General features: G+C 46.2%; 1 protein-coding gene across 1 annotated transcript; it reads left to right on the forward strand.

Annotated features, from left to right (window-relative positions):
- The first annotated feature begins 8,552 nt into the window (after positions 1 to 8,552).
- Positions 8,553 to 10,013, forward strand: MC2R (melanocortin 2 receptor). The gene has a single exon (XM_002190248.5). The coding sequence runs from the start codon at positions 8,683 to 8,685 to the stop codon at positions 9,649 to 9,651; it is 969 nt and encodes a 322-aa protein (XP_002190284.4). The 5' UTR covers positions 8,553 to 8,682; the 3' UTR covers positions 9,652 to 10,013.
- Positions 10,014 to 14,296: the final 4,283 nt, after the last annotated feature.

Consider the following 14,296-nt stretch of genomic DNA (forward strand, 5'->3'; position numbering starts at 1 on the left):
CGTTTGCGGTAGTGACCTCTTTGAACACCTTGTCGCTTGAGAGATGTTGCATGACCCATCTGAACGGCTGGTGAGGGTAGTGGCCTGGGTCGGCTTGCCCCCCGGCCACAAACCCCATCAGCAGGATTGCACAGAGACACTGTGCGAGTCTGGGTCTCACCGCCGTGGGACGCTCAGGCTCTGTCTGGTGGCTTGGTGGTCCGTTATCTCTCTCTGGAGCAGGTGTGTGTGTGTCGCGGAGACGGTCCACGAGCGTGTCCTGCGAACGAAAACTCACAGTTTTCCATTAGTTTCATTCTTAAGGTCAGGTTTGATCGACCTGAGTGGACACCACCTGATCTTGCCCTCCTTTTTAACTGCCGCGTACCCCCGTCCCGTAAGCACCAGTCTCCAGCCCCGTTCCCACTCGCCTAGCTCGTTTTTGACCATGACCTGTGGGCCCTCCTCTAGTGTCTGGGTGGCCCAGTGTTTTCGAATGGGACTGTTTGCTTCATCTCCCCTAGGAAACTGGTTCAGTGCTAGCAGCGCGGTTGCTAGCATGCGCGTGTGGTCTCCTGAGGGGATGGAATTGGCAAAGCCCTCTGCCTTTGCCAACACTTCTAACTTGGCTTTTAGGGTCTGATTTGCTCGCTCGACAATGGCCTGTCCGGTGCTGTTATATGGGATTCCCTGTGCTAAGGTGATACCCCACACTGAGGCGAATTCTCGCACTGATTTAGAGATAAAATTGGAAGCATTGTCAGTTTTAATTTGCTTGGGGATACCAAGCCATGCCATAACTGTCAGCCAGTGCTGGATCGTGGCCTTCGAGTTGGGTTTGAGATGCTGTGTCGCTATGATCACTCCGCTGTAGGTGTCCACTGTCACTGCAAGCCATGCTCGGGGCTTCAGTAGTTCGCAGAGGGTGAAGTCTGACTGCCAGATTTCTGATGCCTTGAGGCCTCTCGGGTTGACTCCACCGGTCCATAGGGGTGACTTCTGGCAGTGAGGGCAGGTGGCCACTACGTGCCTCGCGTCTGCTGTCGAGATCCCACATCTTTTTGCCAGTGCTTTGGCCCCTATGTGGAGTGACTCGTGCAGCTGACGAGCTTCCTGCAGTGTCCACACTCCCTTCGCTGCGGCATCTGCTTTGTCGTTGCCAGTCTGGAAGAAGCCCTTGACTGGGTTATGGCTGTTGACGTGGATGACGGACACGGTGCCCTGGCGTGAGGAGAGTGCCTCTTCAAGCATGGAGGCCGTCGTGGATGTTGACACACCTGGTCTTGACATGGCTAGGCAGAGCTTTGCCACGAATATAGAGTCTGTCACGATGTTGAGGTGTTCGTCCTGGAAAAGTCCGCATGCCAAGACCACTGCTGCTGCTTCCAGCTGTTGCACTGACAGCGTGGGGTCACACGTTTTGACGCAATGCCATGTTTCTCCTGCCTGCCACACTGCTGCTGCGGTAGAAGTCATGGAGGAGGCGTCTGTGAAGACCGTTGGTCCTGGTTGCGGTCGGTCCATGACCTTCGGTGGCACATCTATGTCGACAATGGTCAGTAGCTGGGTCCAGGGTGGTTTGGTGGCGTAGGAGATTTCTCCTCCGAAGCCGGTGAGAGCGAGGGCCAGGTGTTCCGATATTGCAGTTGACTCCGTGGTCGGTCGCTTGCGGAAGGGGAGGTGGATCCTTGCCGGCTCGGTTCCCAGGTGTCTCAGGGCGAGTCTCCTGCCTTTCGTGATGAGGTTAGCAATGCACTCAACTCCTGGGGAGAATGCGTGAGTCGGTCTTCCGAGGACCACCCACTGGATCGGCTGGGATTTTTCGGAAGGTCCTTGGGCAAGTGCTCCTACTCCTCCCTTCTGCGTGAAGTGGACGTATAAGTCCAGTGGTACGCTCGGGTTCCACCTGGCAAGCAGGCTGGTGGACATCTGACGTTCGATGAAGTCGAGGGATTTTGTTGCTTGCGGCGTCAGCTCCTTGGGGTCCCAGGGGTGTTTTCCTTTCAGGAGGTCATACAGGGGGTCCATGACCTCTGGGGGAACTAGGATGACGTTGCGGAGCCACTGCAGAGATCCCACGAGTCGCTGCATGTCGTGGAGGGTCTTGATGTCTCGGCGGACTTTTATCTTGGGTGGGGTCACGTAGGAGTTTGTGATCCCCACTCCCAGGAAGGTCACGCACGGTCCTCTCTTGATCTTCGTGTTCGCGATCTCGAAGCCGTGGCCTGGAGGGTTTCCGTGATCGTGGACACTAGGTGATCCACTTGGCCTGCCGATGGTGCGGCGACGAGGATGTCGTCCATGTACTGAATGATGGTCGCAGCAGGGTGGGAGTGTCGGACTGGCATCAGTGCCCTGTCCACGGTGATCTGGCATATGGTCGGGCTGTCCACAAGGCCTTGAGGTAGCACCTTCCATTGGAAGCGGAGGTTAGGTCGCTCGCCGTTCGGGAACACGATGGAGAAGGCGAACCGTTCTTTGTCCTCGGCATGCAGGGGTATTGAAAAGAAACAGTCTTTGATGTCCAGCACTGCGCACGGCTGCCCTTTGGGGATGGCTGAGTTCGCGGGCAGTAGTGTCTGAACTGGACCCATGGGCTGAATTGTCTTGTTTACTTCCCTCAGGTCGTGGACGAGGCGGTAGCCTTCTCCTGATCTCTTGGGGATTACAAACACAGGGGTGTTCCACGGGCTGGTGGAGGGTTCGATGTGGCCCTTTTGTAGCTCGCGGTCGACCAGTTCTAGCAAGGCTGTCATTCGAGGCTTTGACAGGGGCCACTGCTCAACCCATACGGGGTCTGGTGATTTCCAAGTCAGTTTGATTGGCAGCAGTGGGTGCACAGCAGTGGCCCTCATCATAAATTTGTAATCCTGACTCCTAGCATGGCGAGAACGTCCCTTCCTATCGGGGTGGGGAGTTTTGCAAGATATAGGGGTGGATTGCTACTGTTTGTTCTGGTCCTTTCTTTGTATGGAGCGTTATAGCTACCAATTGGGTGCTTTTCCAAGCTCGGGACAGCCCTCCCACCCCGTTCACTGGGGGGACTTCCTTGTACGGCCAGTGTCGGGGCCACAGGGCTTGGGGTAGGATTGTGCAGTCTGCTCCTGTGTCTGCCCAAAACTGAAGCCCTATTACATGGGGGTCCTGACTGTTATAAAGGCGGCATGTCCCCCAGATTTTCGGGGGTTCCCTCCCTATTTTTAGGGCCAGGGCCACCCAGGGGTTGTCTTGTTCTGGGGCGCCCCCTGCTGACCCTGTGGCACAGGTGCTGCTTGCGGTGGCGGTGGGTACGAAGGCGCTGCAGGCTGTGCCGTGATACTCGCTGGCAGGGGTATGAAGCCGGCTGCTTCCTGTGGGAGAATGGGGTACGAGGGCTCCCCGCCCCATTGGGGGTTGGCATGGATGGGCCGCCTCATATTCGCAGCGGGAGGAGGCTGGGTGCGGCCCGCGGGCCCCCTCCCCTTTCCGTTTCCCTGGGCCCGGGACCTGCATTCCCTAGTCAGATGTCCCTTCCTCCCGCAGCCCCAGCAGGATCTCCGCGGGCGTGTTTGAGGCGGAGGCGCTGCGGCGGGCCGCCGTGCCGGCTGGGGGCAGCTCACCGCGATGTGACCCGCCTCCCCGCACTTGAAACACACCATGGCATTGGTCAGGGTGTGGACGGCCGCCTGAATGGGCGTTAGGTGTTCCTCCCTAACTACATGTCTGATCATGTCCGCCAGGCTAGCCCCGGCTGGCAGGGAGCGTAAGATATCCTTAGTAACAGAGTTGCACTGTTGGCGCAGGCAGTCGGCCACTACGGGGCCCCTTGCCTCTGCCGGCAGGGTAGAGGAGTCTATCGCTGCCTGCAGGCGATCCACGAACTGCGTGAAGCTTTCGCTCTCTGCCTGCCTCACAGTGGACCACGGTGCCGGCTTGGCCACGACTCGGGAGGCGGCGCGAATAGCCTCTCTAGCAGCCCAAGTGGTCGCTCTGACCTCCTCAGCCTGCATCTGTGCAGCTTGCTGCTGTGGTGTGATCATATCATCATGCTTTCCTATCAGTCTGGATAAGCTCGATCTATGCAGGGGCTGCCGCGCGCCGGACGCCTGGGCTAGCTGCTTTCTACAATTATTTTCCCATTCCTGCCTAAAGACGATCATTCCCGCTCCGTCCAGTATCATACGCCCTATCCGTTCGATATCAAAGGGAAGCAAGTCATCGTTGCTAAAAAGACCATCGATTAATGTAGTAGCTATAGCCGAGTTGATTTCTTTTTCCGCAATGGCTTTGACAATTGCCTGTATATCCTTTGGGTTTATCGGGGTATATACCCTTTGTTGGTTCCCTTCCGGACCGGTAAGCCGTACTGGGAAGGCTTGTATGGCAGCCGCTGGGGACCATTCAGCACAAGCTATCTTTATTTTCCCCCAGTCAGTAAACTGGGCTGATTCGTATTGTAGTTGTTTTTCGGCGCGGCTTAGAGCTTTACCCGGCTTTGTTTCAAGCCGTGCCGGTTCCGTTTCGTCTGAATCGGAGCCATCGCTAGCTTCCGTCAGCTCCTCTGAGCTGCTGGAGCTGTTGCTGGTCTCCGAGCCGGAAGACGAGTGCCAGTGCACTTCCGGGGCTCCGTGCCGTTTTGTTCGGCTCCGAGCTCGCTCCTCCCCGTAGGGGTGGCGCCGCTCCCGCCCCCCCGGCTCGCCGCGCCTACCGCGGGGGGTGGTTTTTCCCTTATACGGTGGCAGCTCCGGGCGGAGCTGCTGGTTGGTTCCGCGCTCCGTGCCGCTCTCCGCCCCTTTCTCCCGCGCGCGCGCATTCCCGAGGTCGCGCTCCCCCCGGGTGTTCGCGCCGGGACCGCCCGAGCCCCGCCCCTCCCCGCCGCTCGCGGCGCCATGTTCAAACGAGTATGGGGGCGGCGTGGCCGCGCCGTCTTCCTAAACCGCGGTTTCGGCGGCTTGGGCTTCTTTTAGCAGCCCTTGCCAGAAGCGCTCCGCGTGCTTTTGCGTCTCCGGCATTGGATCGCGGGCGGGCGGCAGCGGCGGCTCGGAGGAATTTGCGGTCTCTCGGGGGATATGAGCGGGGGGGGGTTTTTGGGGATTTTCGGCGGCGGGGGTGTCGCGGGGGGTTCCTGCGGGGGGGGGTGGGCTCTGATCTGGGGGAGGGGGTGTCGCGCTGAGCCCTCCTGGGTCCCCGCTGCCGGGCAGATCGCTCTCAGGGGCAGTCTGCGTCCCCGCCCCCACCCCGAGTTTAGGAGTAACTAATAAACACGTGCGCGCCGCGGTCCATGTCTCCTGCTCTTCTATCGCTTTGCGTAGGGCTTTTTCTACTCTGCCCCATGCTTTAAGATTTCTGCCGCTGCCGGAGGACTTTGTGTCCTCGGCTAGCACGGCAGTGCATTTGTCCCATATTTCCGGATGTAATACATCCACGGGGTGCTCGATTGCCCCTAGCTCAAGCAATCTCGCCATGGCAAGATGAAAATCCTTGAGCTTACACCCAATACCCCACTGTGAATAAATAGCACTCACGATCCTGGCCATTGCGTCCATGACGCCCGCGGATCCTAGGGGACGTCTCCCCTTACGCCTGGGTACGGTCCGACCGTCCTGGCCGCTGCTTCTGTCCAGGTGAAACCCGTCCACCGGGCAAATTTTTCTTCTTTTGTCCCGGGTTTCCGGCACCAGTATGTTGCCTTTATGAAAGACAACCAGGGGCCTGGTTCAGGTGGCAGCACGGCGGCCTGGTCTCGTCCAAGCCACTCGGGCTAATCAACACACGCAGATACCAATATGGCAGACGGTTGAAAAGCGTTTATTATCCTATCTCGTGGGTTTAAATAGGTTTAGGGGTCTTTGCTACGTCAGAGGGGGGTTGGGGGTCTCAGAGGATAGTGGGTAGTGGAATTTTACCAGAACAGGTGTGGCTACATTCTTCTGGGACTCCTGGGGTTAACAGATAAGTGGGGAAGAGAGAGGGGGGAAGGGGTCTATCTTTCCGTGACATTCCGTGATCTTCCGCTCCGCCTGTCCCTATCTACCACACCTCTGCCCAAGTGAAGGTGATGACAAGATCATATGCCAAAGTAATAGTATGGATTTTATTTAACAGTGTGTGTGAGGTAGAGAGATAGAAAAAATAGAAAAGGGTGAGGAGGGAAGAAAGAGAGAGATCGAGCAGAAGACAGTCACCACCCATGGATCCAGTGGAGTCCTTGTGGTCCTTCTTCATCCTGGGCTTCTTGGTGCCAGGGGCCCAGAGTCATTTTTCTGGGAGTACCTCTGATGTTACTCACTGTGCTCACAGCAGCTCCACCTCCCATGTTTAGTGTCCCTGTTCCTACACTGCTTAGAACCACTAAACTAAGCAATGCACACTACCTGGCAGATCAGCAGCAGTGAAAAGGATCCTGTAGCTGTGGAACTTAGTGCAGATGTATGATATGATGTCTGCTGTGGAGATCAAGCGCTGGATTTATGACACATGCAAAACACTGTATACACAGCTATTTCTGTCCTGGATATCTGAGATTGAAATATGACTGTGCACTATATGAAAGCATCAGAAAAGGAGATAATGGACAAGATCTTTTATAGAACTTGAATAGAATAGTGTGCATAGCCATGTATACATACTGAAATGAGAATCTTTTTTTGGCTTTCTATTGATTGTTAGAAAACACCATTAAATGATGTAATTATTCAGAGTATTGTAAATGCACCAAAGCCCATATAAATTCTCTGCTCTTAGCTTTATACAAAGTTACTGTAAATTTATAAGCAGCAGATGTAATATACTATGCCATTCATAATATTATGTATTTTCAGTGAAGGAAACTTCATGTTTTTCAGCTAGATTATTTCAGCAATACGACTGTATCAGCAAAGAAGCATTTCTGAAACACAGTTTTGAGAAAATAGCAATTCAATAAACATTTGCTAGCTGATTCTCCTATTTAAATCCTATGGAATTTAAGTTTTGTCTGAAGTGTGTGCACTGACTACCTATAAAAAGTGAAAATTGGTAGCAGAGTGCTAGATTAGAAATCATTAAACTTAACTGTGACAGTAGATCCAGGTGAGAATAGGAAAAACATATCATTACAAAGACATTGTCAAGTTTCTTATTCTTGTCAGCAACTCCTTCCATCACATACTGACAGATGCCAGCCTAATTATCTTTGGGAATGTCCACACATGCTGCAGTGCAATCAGTGCATTTTTTCCACTACACAGCCTGTGTTTTCAGTTATGTATGGGTACTCGCCTGAATGTTTTCTCTTAAGTGATCTTGTTTCATCGAATTTGTAATGTCTGGTGCTCCAAGCCTCATTTGTATACAAAATAAATAAAACTTTTGACTTCTCCCTTTGAAACAGTAACTGTATTATAGCATGCAACAATCCTGATTATGAACAAATGTCCAAAGAAATTTCAAGATTTACTGATATGAAAGTGTCAAAGAAAGATGGTTTAAACTTAAAAATAGAGGGGAAACCATGAAATTTTAGACTCATTTAGGCTAGAAAAGACCTTTAAGATTGTTCAGTCCAGCCATTAACCCAGCACTGCCAAGTCCACCACTAAACAATGTCCCTAAGTGTCACATCCATACCTCATTTAAATACCTCATGAGATGGTGACTCAACCACTTCTCTGGACAGCCTGTTCCAGTGCTTGACAGCCCACTCAGTGAAATATATCTGTAAAGAAGGGGACTTTCTAAATACCAAAACTGCATCTGTATTTCCCTAGACTGGCTATGAAGACAACAAGAAAAACTCTTTCTTATCGTTTATGGGTCATATCCAAGCTAAATTAATATTATATCAATTTATACATTAATGAAGAGAGTAAAAAGTCTATTCCTTTGGAAAGCTTCCTATATGCTTAGATGTAGTTTAGATTAGGATAATTATGGAAAAAGGAAAACATCATCCTGATGCCAAAATAATATTTGAATATTTGGGGGTTTAGATAGTTATAAAACACAGGCAAGAAAATGAAGTACTTTGGATCTTAGAAATATGTCCATGGAATCAAAAGACAGTTTTAATCTAAATGAAAAGGAAGACTCTCACTAGTATCCAGCATGCCTCTAAATACATCAATATTTACAAATGTTCACCTCTAAATTGAGAGCATTTCATTACACCATCAACAGTGTGGAGGTAAACATGTTATTGTTCTGAACAGGAGTTCACCTTTGCATTAATTTTATTTGTGTCTAATAATGCTGAAAATCTTGTGAGAACTGCCAGGCTTTCTCAAAGCAAACAGCTGGGCCAGGAAAGATTGCCAAACTCTTCAAGTCTGTCAGATTAGTTTCAGTAATTGTGGGAGGCACATTAGTAAAGAAAATTATAAATATTTTTTAATTACTTTGAAGCTAAAAGAGAATTTACACTTTGATTCTCTTTAAAGTTCAGTGAAGCCTTGAACAGCTCTTATTACATCCAATTGTTTTTCTCTGCGGTGATTATTGATGTGCTTTAAACTGCAATAGATGATATTTCAAATATCTATTTATGCCTCATATGTGTGGTTAATTTCTTATTGATATTTATGTTTCTACATGTTTTATTGTAGGAGAAATTCCAAACATTTCAGTTAAGTCTTAAAATTGTTCCATATGAAGGAGAGAGCCTTGATTAAAAGAAGAATGGCATGATTGACAGATCAGCTTCAGAATAAAGACAAACCTGAAAAAGAAGCAACCCAGACTCTTTCCATGACCAGAAGAATGAGCACTGAGAGACCTTCCATCTTAATCAAACATCCGGGGCAGACAAGCATTCCATCCCTCGAAAACATAAGTGATTTTTCATTAAATATCACTGACTGCACCCAGGTTGTGGTGCCGGAGGAAGTTTTTTTTACTGTTGCTGCCGCTGGGATACTGGAAAATCTACTTATCCTCATTGCTGTTGTTAGAAATAAGAATTTACACTTGCCCATGTACTTCTTCATTTGTAGTTTAGCCATTTCAGACATGTTAGGTAGCTTGTACAAAACTCTAGAGAACATCTTTATCATCTTGTGCAAAATGGGATACCTGACACGTCACGGAGACTTCGAGAAAAAACTGGATGATGCCATGGATTCCATGTTCATTCTGTCTCTGCTGGGGTCTATTTTCAGCTTGCTAGCCATTGCAGCAGACAGATACATCACTATCTTCTATGCCTTGCGGTACCACAATATCATGACGCTGAGGAGGGCCTTGGTTATCCTGGCAATCATCTGGGCGTTCTGTGCTGGCAGTAGCATTGCCATTGCCCTCTTCTCCTATGAAGCAGCAACAGTCATTCCCTTCACCATCCTGTTCCCTTTGATGATGTTTTTCATACTCTGCCTCTACATCCACATGTTCCTCCTGGCTCGAACTCATGCCAAAAAGATCGCCTCACTGCCCAGCACCATCCATCACAGAACTAACATGAAAGGTGCGATCACACTGACTATTTTTCTTGGAGTTTTCCTTTGCTGTTGGGCCCCCTTTGTTCTTCACATCCTCTTAGCAAGGTTTTGCCCACACAACCCTTACTGTGCCTGCTACATGTCTATTTTCCACGTGAATGGGACACTCATCATGTGCAATGCCATCATCAACCCTATGATTTTTGCATTCCGAAGCCCAGAACTGCGGAGCACATTTAAGAAGATGTTCTACTGTTCCAGGTCAAACTGCAGCTGGTGAATACTTCATGAAAAATTAAAATTATGGAAGCATTTATGGGGTCCTGTGCAACATCTGTGCGAAGACTTAAAAATACAATTACACCCAAAATAATACTATGCTTATAGTACACTGACAGAGATTTTTCAGAGGGTAACCAAAGAATGAATAAAAAATAAGTGAGCACAAAAATCTTTGTCAACCAGACCACTACACTAAGCTAATTCTGCTGATAGTTTTCATGTAAGGAAAAAAAAAAAAAACAAAAACTAAACAAATGTTTTAATTGTCTTTTGTCATTTTCAGAAAAATCCAAACTAAAACCTGCATTATGTTGCATTACCCCAGATATGAGCCAATTCATTTTGTATCAATAATTTCAATTCAATGCATATACTACTTTAAAATTCTGTTCTTTAAATTGCAATGAAGTGAACAATGAAGTGATTTGTTTCTAAACACTACATTTATATAAAAGTATATGGTTAAGAAGAAAACATGGACATGTAGTTTTGCCAGAAAAGCGAACTCAAGACTCTTCTTTTACATCTAATCTCCTTAAAATCATGTGATTAGTAATCTCTAAGTTTCAAAAGGAACTTTTGGAGTGTAAGTCCAAAAGAATAGGATATTTTGATTAAAAGCTATTTTTTGTCACTAAAGTGTTATTTCCAACATAAAGTTGTTGTGCCAGCAAAGATGGGTTTTGAATTTTAAAACTCCTAAGCCAGGTGTGAACTCACAAAGGGAATTGATGAGCTTGTCAGTGCCAGTTCTCTTTAATAAAATAATAAGCTCCACAGATAAGAAAAGCACTTTGATTCAACCATGACATGCTACAACAAAGAATTCAAAAAACATAATATCAGAGATAAAGTTCAAACACTTCCAAGGAAGCCAGCCACCCAGGTAAGGAAGCAACTACCCAGTCTGGAAGAACGCTACAAAGCAGCTTGTAATTTAGAAACCCATGTGAGAAAATTTTTAATTGTTCCTGCCAAAATAATACAGAGTTCACAAAACTTTAAGGCAGAATGGCTTTCAGCAGTAAAACATCCTGAAGCAGTCCAGAGCATATGTTGAGGAATTAACCTCACAGTAATTCAAGGAAGTAATTCAGCTGTGCTAGAGAGAAGTAGTAAGAGAATTTCAAGAGAATAGAATATGGACAAATTCAGGTCAGGTTATCTTTGGTTGAATAAGGCACAATAAACCTGAAAGCCTCTACAGACCTACAAAAATCAATCAATCAATTCAATCAAAAATGAAAATTTTCCAAACCTATCCAGTTATTGCAAAAAAACAAAAATGCTCATCTATAAAATGCAAGTTTAGGAGGGAGCTCAGATATAATCACTTATTTTAATAAGAATTTTTTCGTTTCCATCAAATAGCAGAATAAATGTAAAGCTGGACAGCAAGAAATTACTTAGAAGTGCGGGGGGGAAAAGAAACATACAATGTTAAATAAAAGGCAAAACAAAACATCTCCTGCAGTGCCCTGTGCTCACAAATGATGACTTTAAAATTATAAAAAATATTGGAAAGAAAATTGTGATCAAGGCAGTGCTTATATTAATTCTGCAATGCATGAATTATCAGCCAAATGTTCCTTCCCTCAAAATATTATTTTCCATCTGCTTCCCTAAAGCAGACATAGTTAAGTGAGATAAGTGGCTTCCACCATGTTAGAAGTCAATGCATCCTGTAAGGAAGACTTCTCTAACTCTACACATGCAAAGGCTCCAAATTCACAAGGAGTTGTCCAAATGTAAATGATTCCTATCCAAAATTATTCTCTCCTCATAACACCTAAACATGGAGAAATAATCATTAAATAAAACACCCAACATTTAGCCCCACAATGAGGAACACTCAATAGAGACTCATATCAAAATTAAAAATTCAACAGTAAAAAATATTATTGAAATTCTACAAAAAGTCCTTTGATAAGGACTCCTCTCATGGAGATGCTGGCAGTTAGGGCTTGGAAAGGTACCCTTGTGAAAGTAAGGGACAGACAAGGTCATGGCTGCAGCAGAGCTCAGGTGGTGCCACCAGCTACTGCATTCTTCTACCACACCAGCCAGTGGCAGCTCAGGGCAGTCCTGGCAGGTATGGTTAGCCTGGGTGCCTTCGGCCCTCATCTGATTGCCCTCACCTACAAAAAAGTTTCAGAAACTGGCTGGTGCCAACCTCCCTTTGCAGCATCCCCAGGCCAGGGGAAAGAGGTAGTGGTCACTCACAGACCCCAGGAGACAGAGACCAGCTCCCACCCTGCACTGCCATTTTTTTTGCTTTGCTTTGCCATGAGCACCTGGGCTTCTACCTCACCAAAAAAAATCCATCCCCTGAGCACACCTTTGATGATGTTCCTCTGAGCCCTCCTGCAAGGGCAGAGTACACTGTACTCCAGCAACCCATCTGCCCACTCTTCCCCAAACTATCCCACTGCCTTTCCCAGCACCATCCCCAAGCCTCCAGACACCATTTATCTGCAAAACACAGAGCAGCTGTGGTTATGCAGGTTATGGATCAGTGAGAATTTTTTTCCATCTAGCTTGTTAAAACAAGAAGTCAGCACTTTGGCAGTAAGGTTTTGGTAGGTTTTATCCCACACTGTTTTCTTACACTTAAAAGTATTTCTGCAGTCACAGATATTGTATCTCAGATTGCCATGAGATCCAACCACTGTCTGGAGCTGGTTGCCACCTTGTCTTAGCAGAAAATAAGTGCCTGTTCTATGTAGCCCACCTGGATTCATCTGTCAATGCACTCAAATCAATATCCCAAAACATCTGCTCCTGTCATTATGCCTGAGCAACACCCAGACTTACAGTTCAGGGTAATGTCTTTAAACTGGTGTAGACACTTGATGGCTCTTCCTGTTATACTCTGTGTCTAACACACAGTCAACCAACAAGACTGGGAAAAGGCTGCAAGGTCGACAGATTGCAAATTGTGAAAACTGCTGATTTTTCTCCATTTTTGTGTTAGAGACAACAGGATTTGCCATGTTCACTGTGTAAATTTGTAATAAGTGATCCTGTGCATTTGCAATACAACTGAAATATCTGTCTACAATTTTAGATCTCAAGCTGAGCCTGGGGGTTATGTAAGGAGTCAATATAAAATTCAAAATACACATGTAAACTTTCTTTCAGTTTGCACTAGTTATGATTAAATGGAGCATTCTTTTGAAAATATTCCTTTCCTGGGGAGAAAGAGTCAGGAAGAACACAAAATATAATTGAATAAAAAAGCTTCTAGAAAGATTTAAATTTTTCAGTCTGTCTGCTTCTCTTGCATGCTAGCAGATGGGTAAATCTCTATGCATTATCTCCTAATTGCCTGTAAATTTTTAATTGCATTTTAGTTGTTCACTGTCCAAGCAAATTTCTCTGTCTCACATACCAATGTCTCCATATATTTACTTATGCTGCTTTTTGAACAGATTCTTTAAGCCATGATTTTTTAAGCTTTTATTGTATTGTGAAGAAATTACTCTTGAAATTATCCCCTGATATATTAACATGTAAAAGTGAAGACTTTTCTCAGATTTTAGAACTTCCCTACATCTGGCCAGCTTTAAATTTAAAAGTTCATTTTGGATTCTACCAGAAGCTAATAAGCCTGAAAGGAACATTCAGTTCTTTGAAGATCACAGGCAATGCTACAATCAATGTTTCATTTAGAAGAGTCCACAGAACTTCACATGCCTGTGGCAACAAAATATTTTGCAGTCACTTACTGTAAAACCAAAGAAGAAAAGCTCCTCTTCTCTTTTTATTGTTTTGAACTGAACTTCGTGTTCAGGAATGAAGGGAACAAATCTGATAAAGGCACCCAGGGGAATTAATTCCACTGAGTCAGTATGCCAGGGAGAGACAAACTTGCAGTTTGATTTTGTTTACAAATTAGCAAGACAAACACAATTTATTCATGAGAAAATGTAGTTTAGAGATTGTTTATGTGAGAAAAATCTTGTTTCTATGGATTGTTGTTCTGGAAAAGACTTGAGAAAAATAGGTGCCTTGGACTGCTATCAGCCAAACAAAATTTCTGTTTTTCAAACAAAACTACACTCTTCAAATGATACATTTATTTAAACAGAATTATACACAAATACGGCCTGGTTTTCTAATTCTCTCAAGGCAATTTCAGCGGAGAGCTGTCCATTGTGTCCTTGTCATTCAACAGCACTTCAGTACGGCTTTATTTGAAGTGTCATTTCTCAGAAGACACAACGCTATTGTAAGCTTCCAGTTCAAAGAGGATGACTTACTGGAGAACTGAGTGTGACCAATAAACAAAAACTTTTCATGTCCACTGAAAGCAGTTTTCTTACATCCTCAAATCCCCTCACGCCTATAAGACAAAACCAGACTATTGAGCTGTCAAACATAGTCTAATGAGTGACTATTAACTATCAAATAATTCTGCATAACCCATCTGGAGTACAAATGCTTAGTGAGTAACCAAAATTATTTATTGCTTACGAGAATTGTGGGGGATCTTTTACATTAAGACTATAACGTGTTTGTTAGTCCACATTCCATTGCTTCATCAGCACATTTAGACTACCATTTATTACAACTTCAGACCCTGAACAGCTGCCCCTAAACTTTATACTATCTGGATAAAGGCAGAGTTAGTCAAGAACCAT

Source organism: Taeniopygia guttata, chromosome 2 (assembly GCF_048771995.1).
Source record: "Taeniopygia guttata chromosome 2, bTaeGut7.mat, whole genome shotgun sequence".
NCBI lineage: Eukaryota > Metazoa > Chordata > Aves > Passeriformes > Estrildidae > Taeniopygia > Taeniopygia guttata.